The sequence below is a fragment of the Oryx dammah genome, unplaced genomic scaffold, assembly GCF_014754425.2.
Source record: "Oryx dammah isolate SB20612 unplaced genomic scaffold, SCBI_Odam_1.1 HiC_scaffold_3, whole genome shotgun sequence".
Taxonomy (NCBI): Eukaryota; Metazoa; Chordata; class Mammalia; order Artiodactyla; family Bovidae; genus Oryx; species Oryx dammah.
This window is the reverse complement of record NW_024070187.1, coordinates 102,442,723-102,460,750: the sequence shown is the minus strand read 5'-3', so window position 1 is coordinate 102,460,750 and position 18,028 is coordinate 102,442,723. Positions and strand designations below refer to the sequence as shown.

Here is an 18,028-nt window from a genome sequence, read left to right as displayed (position 1 = left end):
CAGAGATTGCAGGGGAAAGAAGAAAAAGAAGGAGGTGGAGAAGGAAGAGGAGGAAGAGGGGGAGGAGTATTTAGAAGAAGTAGAAAGAATGGGGGTTGGACTGGGTTTCCCTGGTTATTCTCTTGCCTGGTACAAAGAAAAAACAGGCAAAAACAGGACTCCTCTACAAAGGGAGTGATGGTTAATTTTATAGGTCAACTTGTCTGGGCCACAGTGCCAAGATTTATATGGAGAAACATAATTCTGGATATATCTGTGAAGTAGCTTTTGAATGAGATTAACACTTGAGTCAGTGGACTTAAAGCAGATTGCCCTCCACAATGTGGGTGGGCTCCATCTAATCAGGTTAAAGCTTGAACAGAACAAAGACTGACCCCTGAGCCAGAGGGAATTCTGCCAGTAGTGGGCCTTTGAACTTGAACTGCGACACTGGCTCTTTCCTGGTCTCCAGCCTGCTGTTCTATATTGTCAGCCTATTTGGACTTGCCAGTCTCCACAATCACATATGCTAATTCCTTAAAGTAAACCTCTTTCTCCCTCTTTTCCCAAGTCTTTGTGATTCTGTTTCTCTGGAAAACCCTCACTAATACACAAGGGCTGGAAAGAAAGAAATGAAGTTGAGTAGACATTGCTGGGGGATTCTACAAGGCACAGGATGGGGAGGGGGTGCAAAGAAAAGTCACCCTCCTAATGATTCCTGCTGCTCAAGGCTTCCATCCCATCATCATTTTACTGCTGACAGAGCCAGTTCTTTAGCAGAGTTCACAGTTTAAAAGAGCCAACAAATTAGGGATGAACCTGGATGATATTCTACACGTGACACTTTGGCCATCTGTCAAGTCTCTTAGTAACAAAGAAGAAGGGGAATCACAGTTAGCATGGGAGATGGCTCAGTTCCCACAGAGACCCAGGCCAGGAGCAGCATGTGCTCTGCAGGGCAACACAGCAGGAAGAGCACGTGCTGTGTAGTCACCAACCCCAGGCCGAGTCCTGAGCTCCCAGGAGGATGGTGAGCCCTGGAACCCTAAGCCACCCATTCATACCTTGGTTGCTGTATTTGCAAAATAGAGAAGATAGTTTCTGATTCCCAGATTTCTGCAGGGATTAAATGAATAACTGATATGAGTGCCTAGGATGATACTCAACACACAACAGGTGTGCTGGAAACTTCTGCTCCCTCCCCCATCCCCAGTCTGGAGCTCAGGCTAAGAGATGTGGGGTAGAAGAATGTGGGCTCCAATCCTAGCTCCACCGGGCTCCTCAGTGTGAACTTGGGCAATAATGTCCCCTCTGGAGGACCTGTCTATAAGGGGATGATAGTAGAACTGCCAGACAGTGAGATGAATGGCAAGTACTCTCCTGGGTCCTGCCATGAGTGGGTACTCCTCTCTTGCTGTAAATATCAAGAAAGCCCAGGTCAGCTCTCATGTCAAAGAGGAAGAAGCATGTTAGACTTACTACTGACTTTGATGCTTAACCTTGTCTTCCTGTCTGGTGTGATTGGCAGAATAATGGCCTCGAAGTTGTTCATGCCCCATGCCAGAACCTGTGAATATGTCATTTTACATGGCAAGGGACTTTGTGATGAAGCTTAATGATCATGAGCTGAGAGTATCCTAGACTGATTATCCAGATGAGTCCAACCTCATCATCACATGGGTCCTTAAAAGCACAGAGCTTTTCCTGCTGTGGCAGGTCAGAGAGAGATGTGATGACGATGGAAGAAGCATCAGTAAGACGTGATTTGTGGAGTTTGAAGGTGAAAGAAGGGAGCCATGAACTAAGAAATTCAAATGCCTCTAGAAACCTAACAGCCATCAGCTGACAGCTAGCAAGGAAATGAAAACCTCAGTCTTACAACCACATGAATCAAATTCTGACAATTACTGGAATGAGGAGACAGATTCTCCCAGAGCCTCAGAAGGAGTACAGACCTGTTGACACTTTGATTTTAGTCTGGTAAAACCCATGCAGGACTTCTGACCCACAGAACAAGAAGATAATAAATTTGTGTTCTGTTAAGCCACTAAATTGGTAGTAATTTGTTACAGCAGCAATAGGAAACTAATACAAGTGAGAAGATGCATGTGCCTGTGGACAGTTGTGGCCAATCCTGCTGGCTGGACACCGGAAAGTGCCCCTATCCCTGCTTCCTGCTGGCTCTCTTTGGAGGCTGAAAAGGAAGTGTTGAAGCTGCAGCCTCCCTGGCAACCAGGGATCCATGGGTCGGGTCTCCTCAGGACACGAGTATAATTTGCTTCAGAGACTTGGTGCATGTACTTTCTTGGAAAGAAAAGATAGCAGAGTGGTTGTGTTCTACCTTTACCCTCTTCACGTGAACACAGAGACAGCAGCTGGAACTTCCGGGAGAGGTAGGAAGAATCAGAGTGTAACAGTGACATTGTTGAACTGAAGCAAGGTCAGCAACACCTACCTCCCAATGGCCTGTGATTGGCATAAGCCACTGTCACGAATCACATTTGCTGAGACTCAAAGAAACCAGGAAACCCGCCTTGGGATGCACATAAACCACTAGTTTAGTCCTATGCTCTGCATGGCTATTAGTACAACTGATGTCATCTTGGGCCCTTACAGTATTTCCTGTCCTTCTGCTGACCCACCCAGGACTGTGCAATTAATCACTTCTCTGCGTATGACTCCGTGTGCACAGCCTCACGTGCTGTCTCAGGAACGCTGCTGAGGGCTGCAGCTCTGGCCAAGGATGAGACTACCTAACCTCAACACAGAAAAGTTGAAACGTGGTGTACGATCTCAGCATTCTCCTTATATGGCCCAGATTTCAATGACTAACTTTGTTCCTGGTAGAACTTACTCTGTGTATATCAAACCTATTTAAGACTGAGAAGAAGACCATTTGGGTGCCTGTCTAATCACAGAAAAGAAACTGATCAAGGCAGTGATTACTATTGTTTTTGCTGCTGTTGTAACCCCAATTGAATGTCCCCTAGGTGCTGGCCCTGGGCCAGGGATTTTTCACAAATCCTCTTAGCAGTTCTCAAGGTTTGTGTTATCATCTGTGTCCTGCAGTGAGGAAACATGGACTCTGAGAAAAAGGTCAAGTCATGGGCTGGCAAGGGATGGACCCAGGACACACTGAACTTGTTCTCACCTGGCCATACAGGGTCACAAAGGTGTCAGTCTCCATATTCTCCAGCAAATCTTCCAGCACGACACTGTCTTCTTGCTCCTCTCTCAGACTAGGGTGAAAACAAAATCTCCATCAGTTCAGTGTTGTTATAAAGTGATCCTATGAGAAGACTGTCTAGTTGGTTAAATAACAAAGTATCAAAAACCTAATCTACATGATTTAAAAAAAAATCCATCAAAAGATATAGCCAGAAGAAGCTGTCCTCTTTTTAGCTAGATTATCTCGCAAATCCATGAATCAGGGACTGCTCACTAGGATGGAGGGCTCCTTCAAGTGAGAATTTTTGTGGGAACTATATGGAGACTTTTTCTGTGGCTTTGAAGGGCAGCCTGTGCTCTGCATGGCTATTAGTACAACTGATGTCATCTTGGGCCCTTACAGTATTTCCTGTCTTTCTGCTGACCCATCCAGGACTGTGCAATTAATCACTTCTCTGTCATCAAAGGCTTTGTAGTTAATAGATATTGTTTAACAATCATTAGGGTCAGGTATTCTCTGTGCTTTGTTATTCCCTAGACAAGGATGAAAACCTTCCCTGAAGTATTCCTGGCATCCACGAGACTAGTTACCCATTCATAAATTTTGACTTAGGAACACACATCCCATTTCCAAGCACCTACCCCATACCCTAGGTTACTTATAAAATTTTCTCAATGGCCCCTCGGTTTAGAGTGAACCTGTGAAGCCTTCTGGGTTGTTGTCCATGTGATCCCAATATGTGAGTAAGTTACTCTAGATAAATGGATCCATCGGTTAAATGGAGCTGCCTGCCTTGCTTTTCAGTCTCAAGATGCCTGCTCAGTACAGTGGGTGCTTTTTGATTACTCTGACCTCCAACAGTGATCCTAATGTGAAAACTCTCAGTATTAGCTGTCATGCCTGGTGCTCAAGAACACCAAGGTCTGGGGTCTTCATCCACCACATGCTCCTGTGTTGAGGTGGTCCCAAAATCATCTCCCAAGGGTGGACCTGGCTCTGACCACAGAAGCTGGGTGGCACCTTATCACATGAGGTCTCCATCAGGCTTCTTGACTTCCCCACAAGGTGGCCTTCCCAGTCTATCCCCTCAGCCGATTAAAGCTGGTATCCTGGGTTATCCATCCTGCCTTCTTGCTGGTTAATACATTCTAAACCCTGTGAGGGTACAACTCATACAAAAAGCTTGATCCACAGCAATTTTCTCCATGAAGCATGGAATACATTAGGGTGTTAAATATACTAAAATCCATAATCAAGTCCATGTCAAATCAACATCTCTGAGCATTTTCCTGTGATCAAACAGAGTCAGCCTCTTATGCAATTATTTCAGTGGAACAGAATTGTGCTTTGATGTTGTGTTTACACAGAAAAGCATAATCAAACACATTAAAGTCACCTGTAATCTCATCACACAGAAATCACATCTATTACAGTCTAGTCTATTTTCTTTCAATGAATTTGTGTTTTCAAAAATGGAGTCATGCTATGTATTATAGTTTTCACCCTGTTCTTCACAGTGGAAAATTACAAAACTGTTAAAAATTGTGTTTTCTGAAAGCTATATGTACCCCTGTATTCACTGCAACACTAGTTACAATAGCCAAGGTATGGAAGTGTCCATCCACGGATGAATGCATAAGAAGATGTATACACTGGGTCCTTAGCTCACCTCTGCTGGTGATGCTCCAGCAGCTTCTGACCCTTGCTAAGGGCTCGCCGCAGGACAGCAGAGACCTGCCTTTCAGAATCTGTCTCCTCCGGTTCCTGCAGAAGCCCAGGTCCTTCGCCTGCCCACTGCTGCCAACTGTCCAGTGCCCGCTGCAGCTGGGCCGCCTCCTGGTGTGCCAGCTGGTCCTCCAGCTTTCTCTCCAGCTCCTGGAGCTCCTGCACACAGAGGGGCAGGTACTGAACACAAGGCAGATGGGCCGAGGGATAAAATCCACCCCTCTCGGCTCGGCGCTGCAAGCCTGGCAGGACCTCCTCTTCTTGTTTAAAATTAATTAATTTATTTTAATTGGAGGCTAATTACTTTACCATATTATAGTGGTTTTTGCCATACATTGACATGAATCAGCCATGGGTGGACATGTGTTCCCCATCACTGTCCGCCCCCCGCCATCCAGCTGTGCAAACAGCACATGAGACTGCATCCGGGTCTCTCGCACCTCGTGCCTCTGCACGTGCTGCTCCCCTACCTGCAAGCCCTTTCCCTGTTTGCCTGGCCAACTCTGAGTCTTCTTTCAAAGACTGGCTTTAGAAGACCCTCCTTGGGGAAACTGCTTTGTGCTGGTCTCAGCCATAGTCCATGCTGCTACTGGCTGGAGCTGCTGGGGGTCCTCACCTGGGTCCACATTCCCTGTGGCAGCCCCCAGAGACATCTCCCTGTTGGCCCGATGCTGAGGTTAGACCAGTCCTTGTGATTCTTATGACTATTTTTGTGACTTCTTGTGAATCTATAATTATTTCAAAATAAAAAAGCTGAAAAATATTATTTTCAGTAAAACTTCAGTATTAAACATTCAGTACAAATTAAATATTAAACAGACACTAGAAAATGAAGGGTAGAAAGATGTGAGGGAAGAGAAGCATGTTACGAAGTTAGCAGCTTGTGCCTGTGCACTGGGACAACACCTCAGCCACAACCATCAAGGACCTTGAAAATACAAGGAACACATTCTGGAGGGTACATGGCACACCTGGGCCACACAGCAGGGTCACAAGGAGAGAAAAAGAACATGGCCTGGGTGCTCTGCCATTTTGGGGGTCAAAGGTGGGGTACCTAGGGATCACTGGTTCTCTCTCTGTTGGTGAACTTATAAGAGCAGGAATTAGGGTGCAGAGAGGGCAAAGCAGGTTCACTCAAGAGGTCAGGTATGTAGGTCAACCAGAATTTCCCAGAAACAGGAACTTCATGGGTGGGGCAGTCTGCTTTTATCTAGTTGTTTAGTTGGCAACCTGTTTATTTCAGTCGGATGTTTTCAAAATGATTGCCTCGGCAATCAAAAGCTGTCAGGGACTTACTACAGGCTCCCTACGTTCCTTGGGAGACACCCCTTCCTCAACTACCCACTCACTAGCCCTAGTATTTTCCTGTTACAGACTGAATGAATGCTTGTGGCCCCTTAAATCCGTATGCTGGATCCCTAATCCTCAGTGAGGGGGTGCCTGGAGGTGTGGGCTTTAGGGGTTAGTAGGGCTTCCCAGGTAAAACTAGTGGTAAAGAACCCACCTACCAAGGCAAGAGATGCAAGAGATGCAGGTTCCATCCCTGCGTTGGGACTATCCCCTGGAGGAGAAAATGGCAACCTACTCCAGTTTTCTTGCTGGGAAAATCTCATAGGCAGAGGAGCCTGGCAGGCTACAGTCCATAGGACTGCAAAGAGTCGGATAGACTGCAGGCAGTCATGCATAGGTTTAGACAGACATGAGGGTGGGGCCCCCATGATGGGATTCGTGCCCTTACAGGAAGAAAAAGAGATTGGAGCTCTCTCTGTCACATGACAGCATAGTGAGAAGGCAGCTGTGTGCAAACCACAACGATTCTTCACCAGAAACAGAATCGGCTGGCACCTTGATCTTGGACTTCCCAGCCTCAAGAACGGTGAGAAAATCAATGTCTGTTCTTTAAGCCCCGAAGTCTATGGTGTTTGGACCCAGCAGCACAAGCAGACTGGAACAATGCTTTATTTCCTGCTAGAATGTGGGCTCCTGGGGGGCAGGGCTGCATTTCTACCCCCTCACCTGCAGCCCATGGCACCTGCCCAGCAGCTCACACCTGTAACAGATGTATGTGGCGTATCAGCATGTATTCTACACGATGAAGACTGGGCTGGACCAGCAAACGTAGATCATGCCTCACACCAGCCATACTCAGGTCACGCCCAGCGCTGCTCTTAGTGCCCTGCATAGATTCATCTCATTGAATCCTTATAAAAATTACATGGAAACCATACTTCTTTTCCATTACCTATGTGGAAACTGAGGCAGAGAGAAAAAGGAATTTGCCAGGTCATGTGATTCTTAAGGGGGCTTCCCAGGTGGCTCAGCAGTGAAGAATCCATCTGCAATGCAGGAAACACAGGACACATGGGTTTGGTTCCTGGATCAGGAAGACCCCCTGGAGGAAGGCATGGCAACCCACTCCAGTATTCTTGTCTGGAGAATCCCATGGACAGAGGAACCTGGGGGGCTGCAGTTCATAGGGCTGTAAAGAGCTGGACATGACTGAAGGGACTCAGCACGCCCATCCATGAATCTTTAGTGGCAGAACGAGAATATGGTGCCAGGTCAGCTGGCTCCATGATTTGGTTTGTGCCCTAACCCCCAAGCTATACTGTCTCTCACTGGCCAAACAAGAAATTGGCAGCCTGAGGCCATCAGAGTCAGAGAATCTGGGTACAAGAGACTTTCCACAGTCTGTTTAGGCGGGGAAGAAAGGGTGGCCAGGAAGGTGGGCCTTAGGGGTTAGTCACTGAAACCATTGTCATCAAACTCATTATTCACCAGATTGGCCCGTGTTCTACCTGGGGGTGGGGTGAGGGTGGGGTTTGATCCTAAGAAGCCTTGGATAGATGTCATTAGGTGATGGTCGCCCTTGATCCTCCCAAATTTTGTACAAAACAATCTGCCTTTCTGCAGAGGCGCCAAAGCTTGCCTCAAAGTCTCAGAAACATTACTCAAAAATCAAGACATGGAGAAAATGGCCAGAGAGGTAAACTGAGGTCATAGCATGGAGAGCATATAGGTTTTGCCTCCAGTGCTGTGAAAAGTTTGGGATGCTCTGAGTATGGGCTTCTGGCATGATGAGATTTCCAATTGTTACCATCCTTCTCTTTGCTGCATCCCAAATGGAAACATAACCAAACGCAGCATTTCCAACAGCACTAATGAGTTTCCACTCCCTTGTTCTGTCAACGTTCCTGGAGCTGGTCATGGACCAGGCTTCCACTGAGGTGCCAGCCCCAGCCCACTGCATGGGGAAGGAAGGGGCAAACCCACACCTGCTAGTGTCCCTGAAACAGGCAGAGCCCAGAAAGCTGGCACGTCACACTTTGATTTTCCAAGACCAGGTGAACCCCCGTTGGGAACAAACATATTCTACAGGTTCTAAGTTGCTGATGGCAGGTTCTCCCAGGGGTCAGTCCTATTCCCAAATCCCTGCTACTTAACACTACTGGAATCCAAGATGTGGTTCTAGAATTGAATCTAGAATCTGCTCTTTTCACTAGAGTTTCCATGCTGAGGCAGGGACTCTGGGATTGTCTTGTTCATCCCTCTCCCCAGCAGGGAGTAGGCTTCCCAGGTGGCTCAGCTGTAAAGAATTCGCCTGCCAAACAGGAAACCTGGATTGGATCCCTGGGTCTGGAAGATCCCCTGGAGAAGGAAATGGCAACCCACTCCAGTATTCTCGCCCGGAGAACCCCATGAACAAAGGAGCCTGGCAGGCTACAATTTATGGAGTCGCAAGAGTTGGACACGACTAAGTAACTGAACAGCAGCCGCAGCTTCCCAACAGGAAGCAGGCACCTGGCCTACGGAAGGAGTCACAGTAATCAGCATCATCTTATTATTAATAATAATAATGGCAATTAGTACACACCGAACTTCCACATTTTGCTAGATTCGATTCATGGAATCTTTACATGAATTAATGTATTTGACCTTCATAAACCAGCACAAACTAGGAATTTGTTAATACCCCATTTTATAAATAAGTTAGCTAAGGAGCAGAGAGTGTAAGGACCTGTGAAGTCCCAAGAACCTGAGCGAGGAGTAACTTCAGGTTTCTCTAACCCGGGGCCCTATCTCTTGCTCCCATTGTCTCTGGAAAGCACTCTGTAGACATCTGTTGAATGAAGGGATGGATGGACAGATGGGTAGATGATGATGATGAAGACAGTTCCAGGCCGTTTACTGGGCATGAGGGATTCCGGGGTGAATGAGACATGGCCCCTAGACTCTGGAAACTCACAGTCTAGCGTGGCAGACAGTTGTGCAAACACAGATACAGTGACAGGTAACAGGTCACCTCACGGAATCTAGACGGAGGGTGAGCACAGAGCTAGGAGAAATCAAGTCTGCCCAAGGGAATCATGGATGGCTTCACAGAAGAGGCAACATTTGGTTTGTTGCAGCTTCCAGAGAGGAGCTGTAGGGTGGGCAGCAGAAGCTTTCTAGACAGAGGTCCTTCAAAGGAACTGAGGCCTGAATGTATCTCAAGCGTTCAGGAAGGTCCAAGGGCTAAAATGCAGGGTCTGAGGGAGGGGAGTGGTAGAGAGGAGATATTAAAATATGGAGCTGGGAATGGGGCTATCACTAACTTTTTATTTTTCAGAAATGTTGCTTTGGCTGAAGGGTGGAGGAGACTGCAGGAGGGAAAGAAGGAGGCAGGCAGGAATTGGTGTGAGAACAGGAACTGGGCTTTGCAAGCAGGAGGTGTGGGCTTTGACTCCCAGTTCTGGGCCTGTGGTAAAATGAGTTAACAGTCCTAAGCCTCAACTCCATCTGTAGAATGGGAATAAAAACATCTCGGGGCTGACAGAAGGTTTGCACACTTAACACGATGCCCTGGCCCTGATGAGAGGTACTCCTGGTGTGATTTTTTGTTTTCAGGTCTATATTTCTCTGAGTAGAGAAGCTGGGTGGCAAAGGTCAAAAGTAAGAAAATTAAGGCAGAATCGATAGACTGAGTGACTGGTGGTGAGTGGGCAATAAGACAGAGGACAGAAAAGGAAGACGTCCAGTCCAGGCTTGGAAAAGTAGATAGGCACCAAGCAACTTGCTGCTGCTAAGTCGCTTCAGTCGTGTCTGACAATGTGTGACCCCATAGACGGCAGCCCACCAGGCTCCCCCGTCCCTGGGATTCTCCAGGCAAGAACACTAGAGTGGGTTGCCATTTCCTTCTCCAAGGCATGAAAGTGAAAAGTGAAAGTGAAGTTGCTCAGTCGTGTCTGACTCCTAGCAACCCCATGGACTGCAGCCTACCAGGCTCCTCCGTCCATGGGATTTTCCAGGCAAGAGTACTGGAGTGGGGTGCCATTGCCTTCTCCTACGAAGCAACTTAAACTGGATTAAATACAGTGGGTGCAGTTAGCCTGGGGTCACATGATGTGTTATGAGTAAGACCATCACATTTAAAGCTGCCCATGATTGCCGTTCAACCCCATCAGTTATGTCCTTTCTGTGGTCCAATTTCACAAAATGAGTCTAAACGCTTCATCAAATGAAGGGAACCTGACACAGTTTCCTTAGGAATCACTATTTCCAAAGCATTTCATTTCATGCTTTTTAAATTCTGAATGTGTAACAGCTTAAAAGCCCATTCCCAACAGGAAAGTGGTTTTCCCAGAATGATCAAATTGCAGGATGAAAGGCTAATATCAAGTGTAAAATGATAGGTTTGTCTTCCCTCCAAATGTAAATCTTCATTAAAAAAAAAAACCAGAAAACCCAGCAATGTATCCCTAGTTTTATCAGTTGCTTCCAATTCAGGACATATTAACTCTTCTACTTCAAGCACATTCGAGAATAAGGAAGCTTTGATGTCACTCAAAAGGGCTTTAACGTAAAATTGAAAAATGTAAGTATTGTGCTACCCAATTGCTAGTAGGAACGAGGGTTGTTGCAAGTAAAAAGGGCCATTAGGTGTCTTAGGGTTGAATTGGGGTGTTTCTCAGAGAGTTCATCAACTCCTCCTTCTCCTCTATACTTCATTATAATGAAGAGATGAATTGGGAATTAAAAGCCAGCGGCTCCTGGTGTCTTAGTTGTTGCTTATTTGATTGACGCGTGACTGTGGTCCTGCCCCTCCTCTGAAGACCTCACCTCCTTCACCTGTAAATCCAGGCAGTGGCCTTGCCTCCATGCCAGTCACCTACCAGTGATACTCCCTGTGGGTTTTGGGTAAATATCTTGCAGGATTTCCTCCTATTACTAATTTGCTAAGGAGTCTTACATTGGATAAGTGCTGAATTCAATAAATTATCTATTCTGTTCATACCAAAATAATCACAGGAATTGTGTTTCTTTAATCTGTTAATCTGATGAATTTTGTTCATACATGTTTTAGTGTTAAACCAACCTTACCTTCCGGGGAAAAACTCATACTGGTTGTGCTGTATCTTTTTATAGATGATTGAATTATTCATTAATATTTTGTTAGGCTCATAGGTAAGACTAAACTGTATTCTTTCTTATACTAGTCATGTCTGGTTGTGGTGTCAAGGTTATATGAGCTTCATGAAATGAGGAATATTCCCTACTTTTTTTAACATCCAAATGATCTGCATATGAGATTGGAAATTTTTGCTACCTTAAGGTTTGGTGGAGTTCGCCTATAAAACTATCAAGGTTAGATATGTGTGTGTGTCAGAAGATTCTGAAACTATTGAATCCATTTCTTTCATGGTAACAGGACTATGGAGATTTTTTTCTACTTGAGCCAATTTTCGGGAGCTATAATTTTTTAGAAATGTTGAAATTCACCTACATAAAATTATTGCTCATAGGATTCTCTTATTTTTAAAAACTCTAGGGCATCTATTGTCATGTTGCCTTTTATACCTCTGATGTTACTTCTTTATCTCTTTTTTAAATGGTCAATCTTGCCAGATATCTGCATATCTAATTTAATTCATCACCTTGGAGGTTTTCTGACTGAATGGCTAAAGTATTTTTTAATTCCTTTGTCCTGTTAGCAGAAACCTTTGATGACAAACTCACAGAGGGGACTCCCCACCCCCAACCCTGGCAGGGCTGGAGATGGACAGGTGATCCTGGGGCCTCCTTTGAGCACAAGTGGCTTCCCCCTGACCACCCACCCTCTGCACCAACCCCACTGGTTGCTCTTCTCCTCAGGACATCCCACAGCCCCACCGCCTGGTCCTTCAAATTAACCCCCCAAACCCTGGAGGTCCTGGTTTTCTCCCTTTGCTTTTGGATTTCAGCCTCTGGGTTTGCATTCATCTCTTTCTGTGAGTTCAGACTTTTCTAAGCTATCCTCATCCCTTGGGGATTTTCCTCATCCTACTGTGAACTCACAAAGCAAGAAAAAGTACATTGATTTTTATTTATCCAGTGTTGGATGTTTTGTGCTGGGATATCCACAAGGTTTCCCCTTCCTTCCTATCCCTACAAGCAGGTTTCACAGTGCAGGGTGACATCTATTTGCTGGAAAAATAGCCTGGACTCTTCAGAATCTGGGCTTCCCAGGTGGCACAGTAGTAAAGAATTTGCCTGCCAATGTGGAAGACACAGGAGATGCAGGTTCGATCCCTGGGATGGGAAGATCCCCTCGAGAAGGAGATGGCAACCCACCCCAGTATTCTTGTCTGGGAAATCCCATGGACAGAGGAGCCTGACGGGCTACAGTCCATGGGGTCACAAAGAGTCAGACATGACAGAGCAACCAAGCACACATGCTTCAGAGTCCAATGTTATTTTTGATTTTCTGTGAAAAAATGGGAACCTCCATCGATGGGCTCAACTGAGATATCTGTGGACATGACCCAGAGGCTAAAGTCAGAAAATAATAGATGTCACTTACTAGTTCTGTGGACCTTGGAAAAACTTGGAAAAACCTTGGAAAAAGCTTGACCTGCCACTTGCCTGAATCTCATTTCTTTACTTGAGAATTGGGCACAGAAACACTACCGAGTTCACCGCATGGCTCAATGATTAACTGACATAATGTCTGACAAAGAGCATAATTGCAAAAAGGCATAAAATTGCAACTTATTATTAATCATGCTTAAACGATCGTCTTAAGATGCATGATTGAGTAAAGAATTATTAATGCTTAAATGAGAGCATGCACATTTCACACAGCTCGTTAGTGCTCTCCAGCCACACACACGGCACTCAATAAATGTGAGTTCCATTTAGGTGACTATTATAATAATACATAAAATTCTAAAATTACACATACAGGAACTAAAATTAGTCCTCAAAGCAGTTACGTCGCCAGCTTTTGTGTTATGAATACACCTTCCATACCTTGAAAACATACAGCATGTAGAAATGATGGTAATAATTAAAATTTTGAAAATAAAAACAAATCCAATACTTCATAACATCTAAGGCGCCCTTCACTGAAAGCTGTGCTAAGTTGCTTCAGGCATGTCCAATGCTTTGTGACCCCACAGACTGTAACCTACCAGGCTGCTCTGTCCATGGGATTCTCCAGGCAAGAACAGTGGAGTGAGTTGCCATGCCCTCCTCCAGGGGATCTTCCCAACCCATGGATCCAACATGCATCTCTTACATCTCCTGCATTGGCAGGTGGGTTCTTTACCACTGGCACCACCTGGGAAGGCCTCACCGAAAGCTACACAGCTACTTTTCATGGTGGTGGTGGTTTAGTTGCTAAGTCGTGTCCGACTCTTGGGATCCCATGGACTGGGAACCTACCAGGGTTCTGTGTCCATGGGATTCTCCAGGCAAGAATACTGGGGTGGGTTGCCATTTCTCTCTCTACTTTTCATAGCACTCTCAAAGAAACAAACAGCTGCTGGCTGCAAGAGGAATCCCAGGTTCCCAGATGTTAACAATGCTAACATTTAAAAGGTTTGCTTTCTGAAGGCAATGAGATAGAGGAGCCTTGGGCAGCAACAGTGCACCAGCCTCCCACGTAAGTTACCTCACTCAGCCCTCCCCAGGACCCCTCAGCAGAGACAGGACGGCGGACCACCCATTCCGATGGTGGGAGAAATGGAGGCAGTCACCAGAAAGAATCACCGAGGGATGCAGTGTAGCGGGCATCCTTTCCTTCCTGGGTCCTGCACTCACCGGGCTGTGTGACTCCAGAATCTGCATGCAGGCCGACTTGGTCAGGGTCTCCGATGCGCTCAGCTCCTCCAGAAGCAGGTCCTGGATGCTCAGGAGGGCGGTGTACGCCCACAGGGTTCTGGCCATCCTCGCCACCTTCTGGAACTGCAGGGAGATGAGGGACTCGGCAAAGAGTCCTTCCTGGGCCTCCAGCTGCTGCACTCTCTCCCGAAGCAATTCTCCTCGGACCTGGGAGGGGCCAGCCACAGACCAGAGAGCCGTAAGGGGAGGGCAGAGGATAGAACGTGCAGCTTACAAACAGCAGCCGGTATCGGTGGTATTTGTATCGGTGCAGGTAGGCAGCCAGTCATCCAGTCAGGACCCTGAGGAAGGTCTCAAGAGTTAGAAGCAACAGTACTGGAATCTCAGCATGCAATTTAAGACAGCAAGGGCACCTCCGCTCATAAAGACGCTCACTGCAGGGCTTTTGGAATCTAGCTGTTCATTCCACATTTATCCTTCTTGGAGGGAAACTGAACTGTGTTGCTCTCCAGGGCAAAATCCTTCAAGCTTCCCCATCCTACAGGATGAAAGTTCAGTCTTCCTAACAAGGTCTCCAAGCCCTTCCCACCCCCATCCAGGCTAAGGCACAGCGGGTCTGTTTCGCCACCGCCACCCAACACCTAGACTTCCATACTCCTGATGGCTCATGCCCTGCCCACCAGGCTCCTTGCATCTACAAATCCAAACTCTTTGCTATGATTCAAATGCCATGCATCCTCGTCCTCCGGAAAACCTCCTGTTTGTTCTCTGCATCTCTGGTTGCCAAGGAGCCACTTTGAAGCATCCTCACTTTGCATATCTATCGCCCCCTTCTCTGTTTCCTTCATCTCTCAAGCTTCTCTTCCCAGTTGGCACCATACTGTTTACCCCAGCAGAACAAAACTCCTCTGGGGGAGGGCCTTAGCACCTAAAGGGCTCAGAAGAAATTATAAATGAAAGAATCCTTCACTCAACTAAGTATTAATAGTTTGTTCATTCCAGCATTTCTACGTTTTTTTCTCCACATTACTACCTCTTATACTTTCTCTAGAAAACCTGCTACAGAGAACAACATAGTCTAATAGATGGTAAAGAATCTGCTTGCAATATAGCAGACCCGGATTTGATCTCTAGGTCGGGAAGATTCCCTGGAGGAGGAAATGGCAACCCACTCCAGTATTCTCACCTGGAGAATTCCATGATAGAGGAGCCTGGTGAGCTACAGGCCACGGGTTTGCAGAGTCAGACATGACTGAGCTCATGCAACTCAACTCTCTGATTTCACCACTTGAGCCCCTAAGGGTAAGTATATACTCCACTCCCCTGCCCGGGAAGCTAAAGCACAACCCCCAAAGTAGCCTGCATAAGCATCATATCTCGATGAGGCCCTTAATTTCACTTTAACAGTTTATGGAATTATATTCCCAGTAGCCCAAAGTCAAAGCAATCCAAGTGCCCCTCAACAGATGGATGGATAAACAGAATGGGCTCGTTATCTACATGATGGAATATTATGCAGCCTTGAAAAGGAAGTAAATTCAAGCAAATGCTATAGTGTGGATGACAGTGAAATCAACCAGTCACAAATGCATGAATCCCATAGGATTCTGCTTATATGAGTCTCCTAGAATAGTCAAGTTCATAGGGTCAGAACATAGGATGGTGGTTGCCAAAGGCTGGGGAGAGGAGCAGTGGGAGTTAGTGCTTAGTGGGGACAACGTTTCATTTTGGGAAGACAAAAAATTTCTGGGGATGGATGGTGTTAATGGTTGTGCACAATGTCAATGTACTTAACACCACTGAACTGGATGCTGAGAAAATGGTTAAGATGGTACATTTCATGTTATGTATATTTTACCACCAAAAAAAATGGAAAAAAAATGTTTGTGAAACATTTTTTCCTGTCGCGTAACCTATTTTTAAGAGTCACGTGTTTGTATTTAGATGTTTTAAAGTAGTTGGCATATTTCCATGATGTAGAGGCTGGCAGAAGATGATGCCCTGGGTTCCCCCACAACTGCACAATTTTCTTGTCCCCATTGTGTGTCCTTCAGAGGAGAGCAAGTCCCAGTTTGAAAGGCTCAGATTTCACCTATATGATCTGTCCTTCAGAAAGAAACTCTGCCACAGGGAGGAGGGAAAAAGTGCCCGAAGAAACAAATAGTCTACTTTGAGTGTTGTTGCCTGGAAAAGAAAATTCTGCTGGGGGAAACTTCAAACGCTTCTTGGAGAGGTGGTCCTGGCCCCAGGCCCTGGAGAAGGAAAAATGACAAAGGAAACTAGTTCTTCAAAGACACACTGTGGGGACCTGCATATTTGGCTCACAAAACAGCCCACTATTATCAGGGACCACAGGCAATAACACGCAGAACCACAGCATGAAACAGTTCCTCTGCAAACTGTTATTATTCTTCAGCCGCTAAGTTGTATCCAGCTCTTTGTGACTGCATGGACTGCAGCACGCCAGGCTTCCCTATCCTTCACTATCACTCGGAGTTTGCACAAACTCATGTCCATTGAGTTGGTGATGCTATCTAGCCATCTTGTCCTCTGTCACCACCTTCTCCTCCAGCCCGCAATCTTTCCCAGCATCAGGGTCTTTTCTAGTGAGTCAACTCTTTCCATCTGGTGATCAAAGTATTGGAGTTTCAGCTTCAGTCCTTCCAATGAATATTCAGGGTTGATTTCCTTAGGACTGACTGGTTTGATATCTCAAAAGTGTTCTCCAACACCACAATTTGTAAGCATCAATTCTTTGGCACTCAGCCTTCTTTATGGTCCAACTCTCACATCCACACATGACTACTAGAAAAACCACAACTTGAACTATACGGACCTTGGTCAGCAAAGGGACATCTCTGCTTTTTGAGAACTTCATTTCCCTGCTCGGAGGAAACATGAAGTCTTGTTATCAAAAGGATGTTCTAGACCCCACTCCTTCCTGGTTGGAGCACCAGGTGGACAGCCATCTGCCTGGTGATCTGTAACCAGATCATAGGCTCAATTCATTTTGTTTCCTGTATCTCAGGGATCACTTTTGATTGTTGTCCAGGTCAAGAAGCAACAGTTAGAACCAGACATGGAACAATGGACTGGTTCCAAACTGGGAAAGGAGTATATCAGGGCTTTACGTGTCACCTAAACTTCTATGCAGAGCACATCATGAGAAATGCTGGGCTGTATGAAGCACAAGCTGGAATCAAGATTGCTGGGAGAAATATCAATAACCTCAGATACGCAGATGACACCACCCTTATGGCAGAAAGTGAAGAGGAAGTAAAAAGCCTCTTGATGAAGGTGAAAGAAGAAAGTAAAAAAACTGGCTTAAAACTCAACATTCAAAAAACGAAGATCATGGCATCCAGTCCCATCATTTCATGGCAAATAAATGGGGAAACAAGGGAAACAGTGACAGACTGTATTTTCTTGGGCTCCAAAATCACTGCAGGTGGTGACTGCAGCCATGAAGTTAAAAGACGCTTGCTCCTTGGAAGAAAAGCTATGACCAACCTAGATGGCATATTAAAAAGCAGAAACATTACTTTGCTGACAAAGGTCTGTCTAGTCCAAGCTATGGCTTTTCCAGTGGTCATGTATGGATGTGAGAGTTGGACTATAAAGAAAGCTGAGCACCCAAGAATTGATGTTTTTGAACTTGTGTTGTTGGAGAAGACTTTTGAGAGTCCCTTAGACTGCAAGAAGATCAAACCAGTCAATCCTAAAGGAAGTCATTCCTGAATATTCATTGGAAGGACTGATGCTGAAGCTGAAGCTCCAGTACTTTGGCCACCTAATGAGAAGAGCTGACTCATTAGAAAAGACCCTGATGCTGGGAAAGATTGAGGGCAGGAGGAGAAGGAGACAACAGAGCACGGGATGGTTAGATAGCATCACTGACTCAAAGGACATGAGTTTGAGCAAACTCTGGAAATTGATGATGGATGAGAAGCCTGGCGTGCTACAGTCCATAGGGTTGCAAAGAGTCAGAGATGACTGATTGTCTGAACAATAACCAGTGTTTTCAAAAAACGATTGTTTCATATATTTTGTTCATTCCTTTTTGTTGTGTTTTAG

The 18,028-nt window shown here is 45.8% G+C and overlaps 1 protein-coding gene across 1 annotated transcript in view; it reads right to left on the bottom strand.

The window, feature by feature from the left end:
* EVC2 (EvC ciliary complex subunit 2) overlaps window positions 1-18,028 on the bottom strand; it is a 162,086-nt gene that overhangs the window by 8,139 nt on the left and 135,919 nt on the right. Inside the window, exons 17-19 of the mRNA XM_040238361.1 lie at window positions 13,934-14,161; window positions 4,818-5,032; window positions 3,131-3,218 (exon numbers count right to left, since the gene is read on the bottom strand). Coding sequence (XP_040094295.1) covers window positions 3,131-3,218; window positions 4,818-5,032; window positions 13,934-14,161 — 531 coding nt within the window. The remainder of the gene's footprint in view (window positions 1-3,130; window positions 3,219-4,817; window positions 5,033-13,933; window positions 14,162-18,028) is intronic.